The sequence below is a fragment of the Aotus nancymaae genome, unplaced genomic scaffold (assembly GCF_030222135.1).
Source record: "Aotus nancymaae isolate 86718 unplaced genomic scaffold, 86718_ANA_hifiasm-v0.15.2.pri h1tg000006l, whole genome shotgun sequence".
Lineage (NCBI taxonomy): Eukaryota > Metazoa > Chordata > Mammalia > Primates > Aotidae > Aotus > Aotus nancymaae.
Genome location: NW_026988417.1, coordinates 49,110,267 through 49,130,599, shown reverse-complemented (window position 1 = coordinate 49,130,599; position 20,333 = coordinate 49,110,267). Strand labels below are relative to the sequence as shown.

General features: G+C 43.4%; 1 protein-coding gene across 4 annotated transcripts in view; it reads left to right on the top strand.

Annotated features, from left to right (window-relative positions):
• The window catches only part of LNX1 (ligand of numb-protein X 1), a 124,792-nt gene that overhangs the window by 23,298 nt on the left and 81,161 nt on the right, over positions 1-20,333 (top strand). Inside the window, exon 1 of one of the 4 annotated variants that reach the window (XM_012441097.3) lies at positions 4,147-4,506. The exons of the other annotated variants lie outside the window; for them this stretch is intronic. Coding sequence (XP_012296520.2) covers positions 4,415-4,506 — 92 coding nt within the window. The 5' untranslated portion in view covers positions 4,147-4,414. Of the gene's footprint in view, positions 1-4,146; positions 4,507-20,333 lie in introns of those variants that run through there. 4 annotated transcript variants of the gene reach the window in all.

Genomic DNA, 20,333 nt, shown 5'->3' with positions numbered 1-20,333 from the left:
TTCACAGGACAAGCCACTCTGCCCTTTACTTTCTCTCTTATTTTCTTTTATTTTTAAGTTCTGGGATACATGTGCAGAACATGCAGGTTTGTTATATAGGTGTATGTGTGCCACGGTGGTTTGCTGCATCTACTCTCTTATTTTCTAAAAATGGAAGATAATAAAACTGACCCTTCTCAAGTATTTATTACCATGAATAGAGAGTTCATTGTTCAATAATTTGAAAACAGCCATGAATGAAAATGTGATATAATTGGCCCAAGACACACGTGGCTGAAGACTGGCTGGTAATATTAACTTTGCATCCGATGTCTTGGAAGCTTCTTCTCCAAAAGTCTGCCCTGGAACCTCTGTTGACCTTTACTTCCATCCAGGGTATTGTGTTTAGGACAATACAGCTGCAAAGTGGGGAAGGCTTTATTGCAGAAAGGAAAAATACAGGGGACTATTACCTATAAAAGTAGGCATGGACTAGTGTTGCTGGTCATTTCAGCCGGACTAAGCATCTCATAATAATTGTGCTTTGACATGCATCTTTACTGTGACCTTCTAACTCTGAACCCAACTTTCTCCTGGCCTCTAAAGAAACTCTGTTTAGTGAAAAGAAAAAAAAACAAGAAAATAGGAGATGATCAGTGATATCTGAGATGACATTTAAGGATAAATAGGATAGCCAGGCAAAGAATAGGGCAAGGATTAGGGTTAGAGCTATTTACTGGCAAGGAAGCTATGGAGCAATCTCTGTCCCTTTGAGGGTGAGATTTTAGCCCCAAGGGATTGTATTAATTAGGATTACATCAGGTGACAGGTAATAGAAGATTATGTTATATTGGTTTAACCAGGTAGAAATTTTGTTGTTCTCATGTAACACAAAATCTAGAGGTAGGAAGCCCAGGATTACTATGATGTTGCCATGATGCCAGCAGGAATCAGCTTAGCTTTCATCCTCAAGTTTGTCACCTCACAGTCTCAAAATGGCTGCTTGTTCCAGGCAGAAAGAACTAGGCAGGCAGGGAGAAGTACAATGTACAATGTGCCAGTGGAGACATCTCCCTCCCTCCCTTACTCCCTCCCTTCTTTCTTCCCTCCCTCCCTTTCTTCCTTCCTTCCTTTCACAGAGTCTTGCTCTGTTGCCAAGCTGGAGTGCGGTGGTGCCATCTTGGCTCACTGCAACCTCCACTGCCCGGGTTCAAGCGATTCCCCTGCATCAGCCTCCCAAGTAGCTGAGGCTACAGGCACGCTCCACCACACCCGGCTAATTTTTTGTATTTTAATGGAGACGAGGTTTCACCATGTTGGCCAGGATGGTCTGACCTCGTGATCCGCCTGCCTCAGCCTCCAAAAATGCTGGGATTACAGGTGTGAGCCACCATGCCCGGCCAACACCTCTCTTTAAAGAGCTTGTTGTGCCAATGGAGACACCCCCCTTTAAAGAGCTTTCTGGGATGCCTTCCCCAGGAATTTCTGCTCATACCTCAGTAGTCACTATTGTGTTATAGAGCTGCCCATCTGTGAGAGAGTCTATGTGTAGTACCAGCATAAACAAAACCCAGGTTCTGTTATAAAGAAGAAGGGGAGATTAAATATTTGCTAGGCAGCCAGCCATGGTTGCAATGGCGACCATAAAGGAACAAACAGTATACCTTCATATTTATATTGTAGTCACATTAATTAATTAATTTCCTCCCCTTTAAATGCAAGGTGGTGAATGGGCAGGCATCCTTTTCTAATAAAAGATGTAGCAAATGTCAGAAGCAATCTGACATGTCCAAGATCATCAGAAATACAATCCAATACCAATGTGAAGTCCTCAACCTTTAATACATCATGCTGCTTAAGAGTTCTGATCTATACAGGAGGGCCTAGCAAAAACAGCGTGCTTCAGGACTTTGTGAAACTCCGTATTTAGGAAAAGACTACAACATGTCACTTCCCTAATAGTATAGGAGGAAAGAAGGGATAAGAAAAGAATAACCACGCCTCTTGGAGACAGATGCTAAGCTTCCAGCTAGGTTCATTCACTGTTGCTAATGGTTACTAGCAACAGTAGATCCAGGTGCAGTGGCTCACACCTATAATCCTAACTATTTGAAAGTTGAGGCAGGAGTATTGCTTGAGGCCAAAAGTCCAAGACCAACCTGGGCAACATAGAGAGGCCCTCATCTCTGAAAAAGATTTAATTTTTTTTTTTTTAAATTAGCCAGGCATGGTGTCATGTACCTGTAGTCCCAGCTACTTGGGAGGCTGAGGCAAGAGGATTGCTTGAGCCCAGGAGTTCACCGCTGCAGTGAGGTATAATTGTGCCACAGCACTCCAGTCTGGGTGACAGAGCAAGACCTCCATCTCTAAAAAAACAAAACAAAATGAAAAACAATAAGCTAATGGCTTTGTTCTTTAAGGGCATTGTCTCATTTCACCTTCTTACCAGCACTCTGAGTTAAGCACTATTACTATTGTCTTTCTTTTACAGGGGAGGACATGAAGGTTCAGAAAGGTTAAGCAAACATGCCCAGCGTCACACAGCTAGTATTCGGCAGAGCTAGAACTCAAACCTCAAGCTTCTCTAACCCCAGCACCTAAATATCAAACCGAACTTCCTTTCCGATGCTTTCCACGAGCTCTGACTCACTCTTGCAGAGCAGCCTTCCAGAGAATAGAATTCAAATTTGGACCTCAACAAAATTATGAATTATTACATGCCATGTTTTATCAAGATTGTTCATCTCCACCGTAAACTGTCAAAGTTAAATCTGCACATTTTCTTCCTTTTTTCTTTTTTTTTTTTTTTTGAGATGGAGTTTCACTCTTGTTGCCCAGGCTGGAGTATAGTGGTGTGATCTCAGCTCACTGCAACCTCAGGCTCCCAGGTTCAGGCAATTCTCATGCCTCAGCCTCCCAAGTAGCTGGGATTACAGGCACTTGTGACCACACTCAGCTAATTTTTTGTATTTTTAGTAGAGACGGGGTTTCATCATGTTGGCCAGGCTGGTCTCAAACTCTTGACCTCAAGTGATCCACCGCCTCGGCCTCCCAAAGTGCTGGGATCACAAGCATGAGCCACCACGCCTGGCCTTAAATCTGCACATTCTAAGAGTCTTCTATATTTATACGCTTGTAGTCCTGCCTCTAATGCCAAATTCCTAATTACTACTCAGTTCATCACAATTGGTCTCATCCTGTAGACTTTTCTCTGGTCTTCTTCCTGTGGAGTGGAGTTTGCTATCATTGCTTGGCTGTCATTGATGCGATGAATGTAATTATCCCTTTGAACATGTCTACGAAGATTCTGGCCTTGAGTTGGCAAAATAGACTTTAATCTTCTTGAATATGGGGTAAGGGGGAGTCCTGGAGACTTCTGTGGCATTCCAGAGCTTAGGCCTGCAAAGAAGTCCTACTGTTGAGTCAGGTGATGCAGTCTAAAATCCCAGATCTTAAAGCTGGAAGAGGGGATGTGGCCCATCCCTGATAGGCCAGGCAGATAAGGCATAATTAGCTCCATTTCCAAGGGAAGGTGACTGAGGCTTGGGAGCTTAAATGAAACAGCAAGAGCCATACAGCTCATGTCCGAGTTCAGTTCAACCCCCGCAGGGAGAAGGAAGAATGGAGTGACCCCTCTCCTCACCAGACAGGAACCTGTTCATTATTTGGACAGAACTTTGTGTCTGTTGGGACTCTTTGTTATTCCAACAGAGAATGGCACAGCCTGTTCTTCTGTAGAGCCAATTTCCAAAATTAGCAAGGAAACTGTCACTGTCACATCTCTTGCACATGTCAGTGTAGTCGAGACGGTGATCAGTGAAATGTTTTCAATCGTACTCTAAATACACATACAGTGCGGGGGGAGGTGGAGTTGGTTCATATTTCAGCCACTCCTGTGTTATCATATCTGAAGGCTCGCTTTAAGCTCAGATCTCCAGGCTGCTCCAAAGATGGGAATTTCTTACAGTGCCACTCTAGCAAGCTGGAGGGCAGCTTTTGATTATTTAATCATCCACACTGTGGGGCCTGAATGTGCCATGTTCATGCCCTCTTCCAACACACTTTAGCTCCCAGCCTGTCTGCTCCCAGCCGGTGATGTAAATGTACCAGCTGCTTCCCAAGAACCAGTCCGCATCCTGTAGGAGGGGCTGGTTCCTTTCCTGGGCATCAGCCTGCCTGCTCTCAGCCTAAGCCCTCTCGCCAACCATGGTGGGTCCCTGTGTTCCTACATCTGCTTATCTGAGAATCAGAGAGCATAATCTTCTTACGGGCCCGTGATTTATTAACGTGGCTTAATCTAAAGGTTCTCAGTCAAATTCTTTATGATCTACTGATTGTGGGGGCATGGCAAGGTTTGCTTAAAGGAGCTTGGCTGGTCTGGGCCCTTGTAGCTGACAGAAGGTGGCCAGGGAGAAAGCAGCACACTGCTCGGAGAATGAAGGCGCTTCTGTTGCTGGTCTTGCCTTGGCTCAGTCCTGCTAACTACATTGACAATGTGGGAAACCTGCACTTCCTGTATTCGGAACTGTGAGTCCCCTCTCTGTCCGTGCCTGTGTGTGTTTGTGTGCCTAGTGTGCTGGGGGTGGGACCCGAGTCCGTTCCCCAGCTGATATATCCATTTAGAGGAAGAAATTCCACATACACTAGATGCACTTGGACAAAGCGCCCTGCCAGCAGTTTAAAGCGGCATGCTTAGCTGTCTGACTTGACAAAAAAGCCCCGTGTTACCAGATGCAGGGCTTTCTTAACAAGGCATGTTTTTCCTTGCTTCAGTGACAGTGCTGCTTTTTTCTTGGTACTCTTTTTCCTCAATAGATGCATCTTCTCTTCCCTCCATAAATACTGAAGAGGAGTTAAGAACAGAGCTTGTATGCATAGATCTTGTATGCCTCTGCTGGATATTTATAATTGCAAGCAGGCATCATCCCTTTATTGAGACAATCAGTCTCCATACCTGAAAACAGGTATAGTATCAGTAAAAAAAGAACCCTATGTATAAAACCTATATATTCATGTTATTTTGATTTTTGATGCTCTTTAAGCCTCTGGGATACAAAGAAACATGCCCTGAGCACACATATTTCCATTGCCTTGATTTAATGGTTAACATTTTGCCACATTTGCTTCATCTATTTTTTTGTTGCATTGGTTTGGAGCAAATCGTAGCCATCGTGACATTTCACCCCTAAATACATCATTGTGCATCTCTGAAAAATAAAGACAATTTCCTACAGGACCCATGTCCATTTTATGTGAGGAAATGCCTCATGTCACCAACCTCTAGTGATATTTTTCTGGCTCCTTTTCTTAGTAAGCTTTGAAGAAGGATTACAGACTGATGTGAATGGCTTCTAGCAATCATAGGAAAAGTGTTGCTGTGTGTGCACCTCACGTTTGGAACATTTGCAAAAATATATTCCTTCTTACTAACCTAAGCAGATGGGAAAAATAGCAAGAGTTGGCTTATGTGTAAATTGCAGTCAGTGGGCAAATGAAAACAGAGACTTCAACTAGAGTTTATAGAGCCCAGATCAGAAAAGCTTGGCTGGTCACATTTGGACTGTGTTACCACCCATGACTATGTGGTGTTAGCCTGTGCCTCCTTTGTAATTAGCTGGACCAGCCAATTTGTCTAACACAGCAGGTGATCTTTGATAAATAGAGCTAGGTTCTCGGTAGCAGATCATTTGTTCTGGGGACTCTGCATTTCAGGATTATCTGGTCCCATCTTATTAGAATATAACCCCCAGTCTCTAAGAGAAAGTATCTGGCTTAAATCTGAACCATGAGCATCTCTGAGGGCATAATGACCCTGTGGAAGCTTTTCTAGACAAATGGACAGTGGCAGAGATTATGAAAAGGCTCCTTCCTCCCTCTGTGAATGCCGAGGTTACGATCTTTGAAACCCAGTGCCATGGTATTCTTCCCTGCCCACCCACTCCCATCTGCTATCCTTGTTCATTGCTATATTGGTTTCCTAGGGCTGCTGTCACGAATTACCCCAAGTTGGATATCTTAAAACAACAGAAATTTATTCTCCCACAGTTCTGGCATCCAGAAGCTTGAAATCAAGGTGTCAGCAAGGTCATGCTCCCTGTGCAGGCTGTAGGGGAGAATCCTTTCTTGCCTTCTTTTAGTTTTGGGGGGCTGCAGGTGTTCCTTGGCTTGTGGCTGCGTAACTCTACCGCTGTCTCCACCTGTCTGTACATGGCCTTCTCCTCAGTGTTCTCTTCAATTCTCTTTGCCTTCTCCTCTTCTTATAAGGATACTTATCATTGGATTTAGGACCTACTTGGATATTCCATGGTAATCTTATCTTGAGATCCTTAATTGCCTACAAGACACTTGTTCCAGATACGGTCACATTCACAGGTTCTGGGTAGACATCTTTTGGGGGCCATCACTCCACCCACTACAGATTCCTGCTATTCCTACACAAGGATTCCTGCCATTGAGGGATCTTAACATTCGTTTGCTTTCAGTTTTATAGCCTAACTGAAGGAAGGCCCTAATACCACTTAAGAATTTTCTCTTCTACAAGTACGTGAATCAAAGGCAACTTTTCTGCTGAATAACTGAGTGGACACAAGCAATCTATGAAAGTATGATGCCAGGGAATTGCCAGGACGGCATTTCCACATTTATCTGACTTTCTTAGAAGCTTCCAGTTGCCGTGTATGCTTTGTGAGAGAATTCTGTGCAGCTATTCTCTGATGCTACTGGGGATAATTGACTAATGGCTGAATTAGTGACACATTTCAGGTACTGTGGTGTTCTCTAAGGAATCCAGGCAAGAAGAATTGAGGCATGGTACCCACCCCCTAGGAGTTGACAGTCTAATTGAGGAGCTGAAATTTATACACGTAAGAGATGCAAGCAATGATTCAAGGCAAATGGAAATAAGTCGTTGAAAGGTAGAGTAGGTAGTAAGTTGAGAGGAGGCAGAGATTGTCCACGTTGGTGAAATTGATTAGGGAAAGCTTCTAGAGAAGTTGGGGGTTTAAGCTGGATCTTGAAGTGCTTAGAGAGGAATGAGACAGAATCAGGAGTGGAAGGAGGAAGTGTTTCAGGGATGGTAAGTAGCACCAGCAAAAAGGTTGGGGGCTGACTGTGGTTGTTGTCAAAGCTTGAAAAACAATCATTCAGAACAGTAGGACTGCTGGGTCAGTAGCATCCTTGGGAGCAGGGCTGATGGGTGATGGCTGCATGTCTAAGATGGAGGCCTTATCTTAACTACCCTGGGTGGTGGGATCCCAAAGGCAGGCAGAGCTTGGTGGATCTGCTGGGCTTCCTCCACCCTTTGTCTGAGCTTTGGGCTCCTGGCATTGGGAGAAGTTTGCCCTGTATTCCTAGTGCTTCCAGATGCACAGACCCTCCTGGATTTTCCTAACACCAACACACTCTTGTCTTCCTGAGTTCATGCCCAGCTCACACACTGGAACTAATCCAGTAAATGGATTCAAATGTAGCGTGTGGCCCAGGGTTCTCAAACTCAAATGCCTACAGGAGCCAGGCAGAAATTATTTTAAAATGTGCATCATTCATTCAGGCATAAGACAAAAGGAGGTGATGAGGCCTCTGGCCACTGCAGAATGAATATATAATGCCTGAAAGCATTCAAATTCAATTTAAAACAAAACGAAAAACTCGTGTCCAATTTAGCAGATCACTGAGGCACACCTGATTTGGCCTTGAAGGCCAATAATTTATGATGAATTGACCAAACCAATCTGGAATGTTGTGCCAGGCCCCTATGGACTCCACTGGGAAAGACACCAGGTTCAAAAGGATGAAGAGACCATCCAGAACTGGCAAATGAGACATGGGGTTTTACTGGGGGCTTACATATAGGGGAGAGAGTCCAGTGGCAGTGGGCTAGACGGGAGAACCGCCTTGCATATAGTCCAATGGCGGTAAGCTGGACAGAATTCCAACCACTTGCAAAAGGCAGCGTTTTATACTCACTTAGGACCCTCTGCCTAACAGTCTCCCCCAGCAACCTTGACTTAACCCAAAACAAAGGGCATCGGTCTCCTATACAGCCTACATTCCCTGGGATGGGCTGGGGGTTCAGCTGTTTCTCATAGATAAGGAATGCACCTCCTGGTTGGCCACTCCCTGATTCCTTAGCTTGGAACTCCAAACCACATGCAGGTGTGTCTGCTGTACAGGGTCAGCCTCAGGGTATGCTTAAGTTATTGCTATCCAGTGTGTTTATACCAGGGCAGTTCCTTGTTTAAATATGTCCGTTGCTACCTGATCCTTGATCTCGAGAGTGAATTTGACAGAAAAACCCCAAAACCAGAGTTTTGGTGTGGAGTCCCAATGCACAGATCAGGGCACAGGGAATCTAGGACAGCCCTCAGGCTGCAAAGAGCACGCCCTAAGGATGAACGACAGTACTTTCTTTCCCTACAGGCCCTCACCCGCAGACCTCCATGAGCATTTTTCCTGAATTTCCTAGACCCTAAAGGGAACCTGGGGAAATAACTTCCAGCATTATGGGCATGAGCATGGAAACAGCCTTCTCATCTTTCTGGGCCTCTATTTACAGGCCTGCACATGGAGAGACTTGCGGATAAAGACCTTAGAACAGTATAGGTTCTGAGGACCACCCATATCAGAGGTGAGGGCAGAGTTTGTTTTCTAAATGCATATTTGAGGGGCTCTAAATCCTACTAAAATGAAAATCTTTGGGAGTGGGGTCCATCCATGTTCATGCTTAAGTTTTTCAGGTGATTCTCATGAGGCCTCCCCGTTTTCATTGTAAATAAGCTCCCCAGGTGATCCGTATGGGCCTACAATTTAAGAACTCTTCACTCCAGCTAGAAAGCCAACTTACCCCGACTTCCACTGTCGAAAAGTATCCCTCGTCTCTGGGTCCCCACTCAGTGCTACGCATCATCAGGAACTTTTACCCGGTGAGTTCTGAGGAGATATTGGGGTGTAGTAATGTTTGTGTGCCCAGCTTCTGCACGGCTCAGGGCACAGTTAAGTCGAATTAAACGAATTTGCCTCGTATCTTGGCCAACCCCTAAATGTTGTGAGCTGTGATAAAGAAGCCCCTGGTTGGTTTCCGTGGAAGGGAATGTTGACCTTGCTCCTAATGATACAAGCTAGGCTCATCTTAGATGTTTTAGGTTGCAGTACTATACTTGAATAACTGGGATTGTCATTGCCCTGTTCAGTCATCACCTGGCTTTTGTTACATTTCTTTAAATTTTTTTTTTTTTTTTTTTTTGAGAGGAAAATAGGGAGGAGGAAAAAGGAAGAGAAAGAGAGAGACAGAATGGGGAGGAGGGAGAAGGAAAAGAAAGAGGGAGAGAGAATGGGAGTATTGATTTCTTGCCCAGGCTAGAATGCAATTTAGTAATGGGTATTGAAAACCTCTTTTATACTGATAATTATACTTAATGATGTAGTCAGGAAGGAATAAGGGAAGAAGATAACAAACAGCCAACCAATATTTAATTTAAACCTATGAAATGCTATGCGATTACTGAGGAGTGATTTACTTCCAATTATATAGTCACCTTTGGAATAGGTGTGAGGTGGTAATGTATGTTTTGTGTATTTGAAGTGGAGAGTTCTATAAATGTTTATTAAGTTTACTTGTTCCGGGTCTGAGTTCAAGTTCTGAATATCCTTGTTAATTTTCTATCTCGTTGATCTATGGAATCGTTAGCTCTTCTTGTTGCATTGATCCTTTTGCCATTATGTAATGTCATTCCTCGCCTCTTTTGATCTTTGTTGCTTTAAAGTCTACTTTATCAGAGGCGAGAATTGCATCTCCTGCTTTTTGTTTATTGGTTTATTTTTACTCTCTGTTTGATTGGTAAATCTTCCTCTTTCTCTCTGAGTCTTTGTGTATTGTTGCATGTAAAATGGGCCCGGATGCAGCATACCGATGGGTTTTGGCTTTTTATCCAATTAAAATATATATAAGTTTAATACCGCCGTTTGATGCTAGCTGGCTGTTTTGCCCATTAGTTGATGTAAATTTTTTATTGTGTTAAAGTTCTTTGCTTTTTGATATATTTTTGGAAAGGCTGATATTGGTTGTTCCTTTATATGTATAGTGCTTCTTTCAGAAGCTCTTGTAAAGCAGGCCTGGTGGTGGTGAACTCTCTAAGTACTTGTTTGTTCGCAAAAGATTTAATTTTTCCTTCACTCATAAAGCTTAGTTTGGCTGGATAGGAAATTCTGGGTTGAAAGTTCTTTTCTTTAAGGATGTTAAATATTGGTCCCCACTCTTTTCTGGCTTGTAGGGTTTCTGCTGAGAGATCTGCTGTAAGTCTGATAGGTTTCCCTTTATGGGTAACCTGACCTTTCTCTCTGGCTGCCCTTAGTATTTTCTCCTTCATTTCAACCCTAATAAATCTGGCGATTATGTGCCTTGGGGTTGGTCTACTTGAAGAATATCTTTGTGGTGTTCTCTGTATTACCTGGAGTTGAATATTACCCTGCCTTGCCAGGTTGGGAAAATTTTCCTGAATGATATCCTGAAGAGTATTTTCCAACTTGGATTCATTCTCTTCATCACATTCAGGTACACCTATCAAACGTAAATTAGGTCTTTTCACATAGTCCCATATTTCCTGGAGACTTTGCTCATTCCTTTTCATCCTTTTTTCTGTATTCTTGTCTTCTCGTTTCATTTCACTGAGCTGGTCCTCGACTTCTGATATCTTTCCTTCTGCTTGATCAATTCGACTGTTTAAACTTGTGCATGCTTCACGAAGTTCTCGTGTTGTGTTTTTCAGCTCCATCAATTCACTTATATTCTTCTCTAAATTGTTCATTCTCGTTAACATTTCGTCAAACCTTTTTTCAAGGTTCTTAGTTTCTTTGCATTGGGTTAGAACAAGTTCTTTTAATTCACAGAAGTTTCTTATCACCCACGTTTTGAAGCCTGCTTCTGTTATTGGAACACACGTGTAATCTATTAAGCCTTGTTCCGTTACTGATGAGGAATTGCAATCCCCTGAAGAGGGAGAGGCATTCTGATTTTGAGTATTCTCTACCTTTTTACGCTGGTTTCTTCCCTTCATTATATATTTGTCTGTCTGTCGTCTTTATAATTACTGACTTTCTAACTGGGTCTCTGACGTCCAACTTGTTGATTCCCTGCGCCGAAATCTGAGCAATCCACTGAGCCGGCCAAAACAGCGGTGTTAAGATTGATGGTGCTTTTCTGCCCGGGAATCTCCGGACTCTGCACCAAGAACTGGCGTGCTAAGGCACCAGCAAAACCGCCACGCCGGCCACAAGAGTCGCCCTGGCGACCCGTGGAGCTCTTCCACTGGGAATCTCCTGGTCCGTGAGCAACTAATATTCGTCTGAAAGTCTGGCGTCCTCTCGTTCTTCGCGCTTTCACTGGGAGGTACGTGCCTGAGCTGCTAATCATCAGCCATCTTGGATCTCTCTCTCTCTTTAAATATTTAAGTCTAACAAAAATCCAAGAAAAAAACTTAGAATTTGGTGGTGTGGTGCTACTACTAGTGATGCATTTGGTTCTCCCCACACCAAACCCTCATGAGCTATTTACCGAAAGCTGGAGGGTTTTCTTCTCCTTCCCACTTTTAATACTTTTAGTTCCTATCATTCTTGAAAGTTATTCTGTTTGAGCTGTATTCCAATGGTGTGACCTGCTCATGCCTGTGGTACAAAGTCTGAGCGAGCTTTGAGCGGAAGCACAGTGAGTTGGAGACTCGCTTTTCAAAGTACCTTCATTTTAGGAACACAGTTACCAAAAAGACAGCTAGGCATGGTCGCTGGAGGATGACAAGTCCTGGAAACTAGTGTCACTAGCTGTGTGACTGACTTCCCAGGAAGCCAGGAAATGCTGTGCTCTTTCTAGCTTGGAGTCAGATATCTTTGGTCTGTAAGTAGAATCACTAGGAACCATATTCATGCTAGAATCTGGAGAGAAAATTACACTTCATTTTCTTATCCCTGTAGAGATAGTAGTACTAAGTGGGGATAGCTTATTCCCACTGGAGTTTGGGACTCAGGAGATTAAATGAGCAATTCCAGTTTTGAAACTCAAATCATCTAGGGCTACGGAAGTGTTACTGGCGGCAAATCTGTAGCAACCTCAATTCTTGCCACCTCAGAAGAAAGAATTTTTAACCGAGAGGCATAAGGCAGAGTGAGAGACTGAGGCAAGTTTTAGAGCAGGAAGGAAAAGTGTATTACACAGCTTTACAGCAGGAACAAAAGGAAGTCCACTTAGAACAGGGCCAAGCGGGTGACTTGAGATCAGGTGGGTGGTTTGACCTTTGGCTTGGTGTTTCATACGTGGGTATGTTTCCAGGGGATTACATCTCTCCTCCCCTGTTTCCTCCCTTGGAAGTGGGCTGTCCACATGTGCAGTGGCCTGGGCTTGGGAGGGGAGCATGCGCACTGTGTTTACTGAAGTTGTGCACATGCTCACTTGAGGGGTTTTTCTCCTTATCAGTTGCGTATTCATATACCAGTTAAACGCCATTTTGCATCTTAGTGCGCATGCTTGAGTCTACTCACCCAACTCCTGAGATCTTATTAGGAAACTCATCACCAGTTTCAGGCATTTTCTATTTACTGGGAAACTGCCTGACCCTGGCTCCAACCAATGATTATTTTAGAGAGACAATTAACAACTGCCTGACCATCACCTGATGGTTGCCTAACATTCCTGGTTGTGGGAAGGGTAGCCTTCCCTGCTCATGTCTGCCTACCTACCTACTAAAACAGAAAGATGAGGTCTCCTGGAGAAACTACCAAGAGCAGTAGGAGTTATGGGCAGCCTTGTGTATGCCCTTCCTGCGAACTGTGGTGGGCCCCAGGAGTCAGGGCCACAGGAACACACCAAGCTCTTAGAACCAAGGCTTCCAACCACCCACCACCTCCTAGGTTAACTGACTGGAACCTAATCTGCAACATACACCTCTGACAAACTGCATGGACTTCATGCAACAAGAACATTCATTTTTGGGCTCACAGGCCCAAAGAGAGCCTTAAATCAAACCCAGCTGGGCGTTCCCAGCTTTCAGATGGGGAGGTTGCTTGCCTGTTTTCTATAACTGTTTCCATCTAACCATTAGACCCTGGTCTGGCTTTTCAGTATCCCCTTCTCTGGGTCAAGGTTGTGTGGCAAGACTGGCCTTAGTAGTTCCTTCTCTGCCTGCTGACTTCAGTCATACCTGGGTCAGGTATTGAGCCAGGAACTCCATGACCTGGGGAAGTTTTTTGTTTGTTTGTTTTTGTTTTTTTTTAAACTTTGTACTAATGGAGATCCACACAGGAAGGTCAAGAGTATTGTGGTTGGATTCTTTCTGGGGTGAATGAGTCGTGGGTGAGTGGGACACAGGATTGCCGTAGCATCCATTTCCTCCCCACTTCATTTCCACTGTATTAACCATTCCCAACACTTTCAAAGTTCAAACCAACAGGGTAAGCTTTATGGATTTGCCAGTAAACGTTTTCCACATTTAGTCTCCAAGAATGTTTCTCATCGAAACTGAAAAGGGAAAAAGAAGTTGTTGCTGATCCCTGGATTTGTCTTGTCCTGTGTTTTGAGCATCTGATTTGGACTAGGAACTGGAAGGAAGGAGGCAGAGTTTATAGAGGAAATGGGGTAAGGTAGAGAAATCATATTCCAACAGGAATAAGTTCCAGTCTTGGGGCAAAGCCAGGGCCCATTTGGGCTCAATGACTCTCGAAGCATTTCAGTTCAGCACATGTTTAACAGGGCATTTTTCCTTGAATTTTAAGACTTGTGTATTTTGAAGGAAATTGAAGCCGCATGGCCCTCATTCATTTACACTGAACTCATCAAAATCTTGTTTTGTAATGATTCTTTGATGTCTAAAGAGCATTGTGATCCTGTTTCATGGTCTTATTTTTTTTCCCTTTGAGAATTAGCAAACTCTCTTTTGCCAGCAGTAGAGCCACTCCAGTTCCAAGCTGTTCACTCCCTGGTCTAAAGTGTTCTCCTCCTAGGCAGGTCACCGTTAAACAAAGCCCAGCAGTTCAAGATGCCACTCTGATGCTTGGCAAATTGTGCTTGTCTTTCTAGTTCCATGGCTGTCGGGTGGATAAGAGGCAAAGTTGGGATGCCTGTAAGAATCTCACTGACTACTTCATGCTTGATTGACTTATTTTCTTCATTTTAACCTACAATGAAAAACTACAAACAAGACAAAAGGAGAGAAAAGAGTATAATACAACTCCATGTGCCCTATTCCCATCTTCAGCAATTATGAATTCAAGGCCATCTCATCTATGTCTCCTTTGTTTTGAAGCAAACCTCAGATGACATGTCATTTCATCTGCAAACATTTCAGCATCTATCTCTAAAGAAAGATTCTTAAGAAATGTGACCACAATATTAATACCACACCAAAACAATCATAATTCCTTAATAGCAGATATCTAGTTTGTTTGAATCATGAGCTAAATACAATCTACACGTTGCAATTAGTCACCACATCCCTTAAGTTTCTTTCCTCTTCCCCCTTTCTTCCTCTTCTCTGTTCTTCACCCTCCACCGATACAAAGGAGTGCTTGAGGTAAATTCTGAGGAATATAGCTTTGGCAAATTCCAAATACTGGGCTAGTAACTGAAAAAGAGAAAAATAAAACAATGATTTTAATTTACTGTCCAAGTTGAAAGAAATGTAAAGCAAAGGTCCAAAACACTGAGCCTTGAAGTCTATGAATGTAACTGCAATTTTACCCATGACCTTGTTGTCCAGAAGTTTTAAGGGGAGAACTTATTTTTTTTTACTTTTAAGTTTGGAGGAGTACATGTCAAGGTTTGTTACATAGGTAAACACATGTCACGGGGGTTTGTACCTATTTCATCACATGGATATTAAACCCAATACCCAATAGTTATCTTTTCTGCTCCTCTCCTTCCTCCCACCCTCCCCTTTCAAGTGGACCCCAGTGTCTGCCGTTTCCTTCTTCGTGTTCGTAAGTTCTTATCATTCAGCTTCCACTTAAGCATGCAGCATTTGGTTTTCTGTTCCTGCATTACTTTGCTAAGGATAATAGCCTCCAGCCCCATCTATGTTTCTGCAAAAGATATGATCTTGTTCTTTTTTATGGCTGCGTAGTATTCCGTGGTGTATCCGTACCACATTTTCATTACCCAGTCTGTCATTGATGGGCAGTTAGTTTGATTCCTTATCTTTGCTATTGTGAATAGTGCTGCAACGAACATTTGCTTGCATATGTCTTTATAGTAGAATGATATTCTTCTGGGTTTATACCCAGTAATGGGATTGCTGGGTGGGATGGTAATTCTTCTTTTAGCATTTTGAGGAATTGCCATACTGCTTTCCAGAAAGGTTGACTTAATTTACACTTCTGCCAACAGTGTGTAAGCGTTCTAATGGGAGAACTTTAAGAGAACAGAGAAATATCTCCATAGGGCAATAATCTCGTAACTTCTTGATCACAGACCTTTATTGATCAATAAATTTCTCATTGCCTGTCATATGCATAGTTATCTGTTTATAAATTATAAACATATACTACTACAATAATATGTCCATGATAAAACAGGCACTAAAACATTGTTAAAGAATAAAAAAAAACCCTAAGAGTTCCATGAGAATCTGCTCACTTTCAGGGCTCATTGGTAAAACAACTTCTTCAAAGTAAATGGAGGAAAATTGCTCACTGCCAGTCTGTGGGATTGATTTTTGAAGGAATGGGACAGGAGATTGTCTACCTCTGCAGGCCAAATAAAACTTGGAGGGCCAAGGAAGCAGATAGCTTTTTCTCATAGTCATAGTTCCCCCACTTCTCCTGTTTGCCCATGTGGCCCCACTCCTGTCCAGCTTTCTCTGAGGCCCACCACCCCCAACCACACCTGCTTTCATCAACATCAAGAGTAGAACTGGAGGATCCAGGTTTGTGAAACTTGAGATGTTCAGAATTTGAGCCCTTTTATTGAAAAGGAAGATAAAATTGTGAATTCACAACTGGTAGGTTCCCGTCAGGTTCTTGGAAAGGCACATGCATGCCAGGAACCTCGAACCATATTCATCAGCTTCACAGTCACTTCCCTCCCGCGGAGCTCTGAAGTACCAACTTCACCTTCCTTTCTTTCTGACTCCCTCTTTCTTATTCTCTTATATTCTCCTGTAGAACCAGCTCTGGGAATTCTGGTGCCCTTCTAAGCCCATTTCTCCTGTGTTTAACTCTCATATACCTAGAGATGGAGCTGTCTTCCCAGTTGCCCCATGAGCCAAGAATGCGCCTGTGAGCCCTTCCTCACTTTCTTCCTTCATTAGCAGCTCTACCCAGAACATAAGAGAGGGAGAGGCCAGGGACCCCAGAAACAAGTCCATTTGTCATCCCAAGGGCTGTAATCTAGTGGCTTTCTGCTGAAGGTGAGAAGACCTAGAAATTCAAGTCTGGAGTTAGACTGGCCCCGGTTCCTATATAGTCTCTACCAGCTGGGCAAACTTGGACAAGTTACTTAGCTTCTCTGAGCTTTTCTTACCTATAAATGGGAATAACACTTACCTCACAGGCTGTTGTGAAATTATGTAAAGCATTTGATGCAGTGCCTGGTACATAGGAAACCCTTAAATTGTGGATTTTGTTATGAGTAATAGAGGGAGTTAGAATATATTTCATCAATTCTAAGACATACTTCTTACTGTCTCCTGGAAGCAGTTTCCATCTTAGAATTGACAACACCATGCAAAGATAATGGGCAGTGTCTATCTTTCTTGGTTATCTGTAAAAATAATAGTGCGCCTTACAATAGACATAGTCTTCAATTTGATATAATTTGGTAACAACTAACTTCATCCACAGTGAGCACAGGTGGACTGAGATCATAAACTGGAGTTCCTGCAATCATACCATCTCTTCCTCCCTTTCTCACTGAAGAGGCAGGGAAATGGCCAACTTGGGCTGAGAAAGCGGTAACTAGCTTAGGGGGAAGTCCATGGAGAGAGACGTGAGCTCCTTGTCAGTGACTGAAGCCTGGCGTCGCGTGCAACTCCGCCTCCACAAGTGAGTGGGTCTTTACCACATTTGCCAGTCTCTTGCCTCTGCCCCCTACTCCTTCCCCAGCGATTTAGCTCCTTGCTGCCCTCACGCTGCAGCTCTCTTTCCTATTTTCCTCCTTCCCCAGTTTGAAGAGGAAGACTGAATCCAGTATGTTGCTTGGCTGCTGGTGTCTATGGCCCAGAATCATAGATTTTTTAGAGCCTAAGGAGAGCTTGGAGATGATTTAGTCTAATCCCCCTATTTTATAGATGAACAAACTAAGGCCTAATATTTACCCAAATGACTCAGCCCTGCCAGTACCAAGCTATGTGACCTTGAACAAGTCATGACATTTTTTTTTTTGAAACAATAATAAAGCATTCATCGTTTTATGAAATGTGTCCTCAGGAAGCAATAAAATTGGAGCTAGTTGTTAAAATTTTAAACCACCAGCTCTAGGTAAAGCAGTGACATGGAGGTGACACAGTGGCAAGTGAACCTGCACAGCACCCATCTTGAACAGAGCAGCCTCTAATGGAGTCCGACCACCTGGGCCTGCTCGGAATGGTACGTGGGACTTCTCGACCAATTTTGAACACATGCAGCCTGGGGCCATTGACGGCAACAAGGCTTTGCATTTGGGTATGCCATTCCAAGCATTTCTATCTAATTCTAAGAGTTTCATATACAAAGGATGGCAGCAGAAATGCAGGGCAGTGTTCAGTCATGCAACAGTTACAAGCTTTAGCTTGTGTTAATTAAAAATGTGGCCTTTGGCTGGACATGGTGGCTCACACCTGTAATCCCAACACTTTGGGAGACTGAGGTGGGTGGATCACTTGAGGCCAGGAGTTTGAAACCAGCCTGGCCAACATGGTGAAACCCTGTCTCTACTAAAAATACAAAAATCATCCAGGCATGGTGCCATGCACCTGTACTCCCAGCTACTCGGGAGGTTGAGGCGGGAGAATCACTTGAACCTGGGATGGGGAGGTTGCAGTGAGCCAAGATAGCACCACTACACTTCAGCCTGGGTGACGTAGTAAGACCCTGTCTCAAAAGAAAAAAAAAATGGGCTCTGAAGTCACTCAAATCTGAGTACAAATCTTAGCTCATGATGAGCTATGTGACCTCAGCTAAGCTTCAAACTTCTCGTCCTTAAATCCGGTCTTGATGATAGCACGTACCTCATGGGAGTAAGAATTAAATGCAAAACACAGGAAGCATTAGATGCCTGGAACATTTTAAGTGTACTTTAAGCATTAGAGATGAGAAATTAATGGTGATAAGAAATAAATCACCTCCTAGGAACCTCACAGCAAATGCAGTGGGTCCCCATCTCATTGATGAGAAAACTCTGATGTCCTGAGGCCGAGGAACCTTCCCTAGGTAATCCTGCCAGCCTGGAGTGCAGGCATCCTGATTCCAGCACAGCATCACTCCTGTGTTGTCATGGAGATGGATTTGCTTGGATGTATCAGCTTGTTTCACACCTTTATAATTCACTAGGGCCAGGCTGGGGGACTGAGATGGATTCTGAACCAGGAAAGCAATTGCTTTACAGATTAAACTTTTCTGGGTAATGTTTGGGTAGTTTCTCTGGCCAGTTAAAATTATGCTGAAGATGGCAGTTCCTCGCTTGTACAATTATTTTCTCACTGAAGCAGGCGTAAGAGCAGACTACAGGAGTTCCCAAAGTCATTCTTTAAAGTGATCAGTCAGAAATATTTTTGGCTGCATGAGCTAATTGATGAAAGATTATAAAGGATCAAAGGGATCTTATTGCAAATGCATCTGGAATAATCCTTTCCTCTTAGATGCTGCTGCAGTTTTTAATAGAAAAAAGCATCTGGGTACCAGTCCCTCTGCCTTCCTGTGATTCAAACCCTGCATGAGGTATTGTGGTGGACGTGCTGGTCGAGTACATTATGATCACAAGCGGGACTCCAGAGTTAGAGCCTGGCCCTGCCACTTGCTGGCTGTGTGTCTTTGGGCAATTACCTTAACTTCTCTGTGTTATGATAATCATTGCATCCACCTCATGGAGCTACTGTGAGGACTAACAGACTATATCATGCACATGCAGCCCCAATGCAGTGCCTGGTACATAGGTGTTATTGATCAGTGTCAGCTACTTACGTGTCCATCTCTGCTACTGTACGAGCCAGCTTCCTTTCTTTGCTCCCTGCATACCTTTTCTCTTTAGAAAAGATACTTGCATGGTACTGGGGAGCAGTGCTGGTGTCTTATCACTCCAGGGTCTTGCCTGAAGTACCCACCTTTTGGCCTCCTTGGGTTCTACTCAGATAGCAGCTCAACCTCATCAGGAAACTAATTCCTTTAACATCACAAAAGAAATCACCTCTCCGCCAGGCATGGTGCCTCACATCTGTAATCCCAGCACTTTGGGAGGTCAAGGTGGGTGGATCACCTGAGGTCAGGAGTTCAAGACCAGCCTGGCCAACATAGTGAAACCCCGTCTGTACTAAAAATACAAAAAATTAATTGAGCATGGTAGCAGGTGCCTATAGTCCCAGCTACTCGTGAGGCTGAAGCAGGAAAATCACTTGACCCCAAAGGCAGAGGCTGCAGAGACCTGAGATCGCACCACTGCACTCCAGCCTGGGCCACAGAGTAAGACTCTGTCTCCAAAAAAAAAAAAAAAAAAAAAAAGCACCCCTTAGGTGCTTGCTTACTAATTTCCACGTACTGCCCTCAAACACCTATAGACTGCTTCAGAGAATTAAAAAGCCCAGTGACAACTGGGCAGGTGTGATGTCTAGGGTTCAAGACTAGGACAACAAAGGTGAGACTAAGATACAGTGTTCCATATAACTCAGGTGTTATTTCTTCAGTTACAAAAGACCCGGAGATGTGGTCACTGTGTGTGTGTGTTTATTGTGGTGGTGGTGGTGTTTTTTTAAAGATCCCCATTCAGTTGCTTTGTGTCGTCTAAAGAAAGTATCAGGGAGATTTTTTTCTTTCCCAGTTAGTTTCTTTGGACATAAGCCTCTCCTCTTTCCTGGCATGGTTGACAGGGTTGATTGAGGCATATGGACCCCAAAGGAGTCTCGTGATTTGATTTTCCTTCAAATTCTTAACATTTGTTTACCATTTAGCAAAGGCAGAGAATTTCTATTAATAAAAATACTGGTTTACAGAAACAGATTTGTCTTGACCAGTGGAAGTAAATTAATGTTCCGGAAAAAAAATTGAGCAAGACATTTCCTACTTCTTGGAAGTTCTTTTGTATTCAGTGTTTTGTTTATGTAACTGATTTTTTTTCTTTTTTTCCAAACTAGGTAGCCTTCTGGTAGATGAATTAAGAGTTTACACTTAGGTAGCAAAAAAGAAAACAT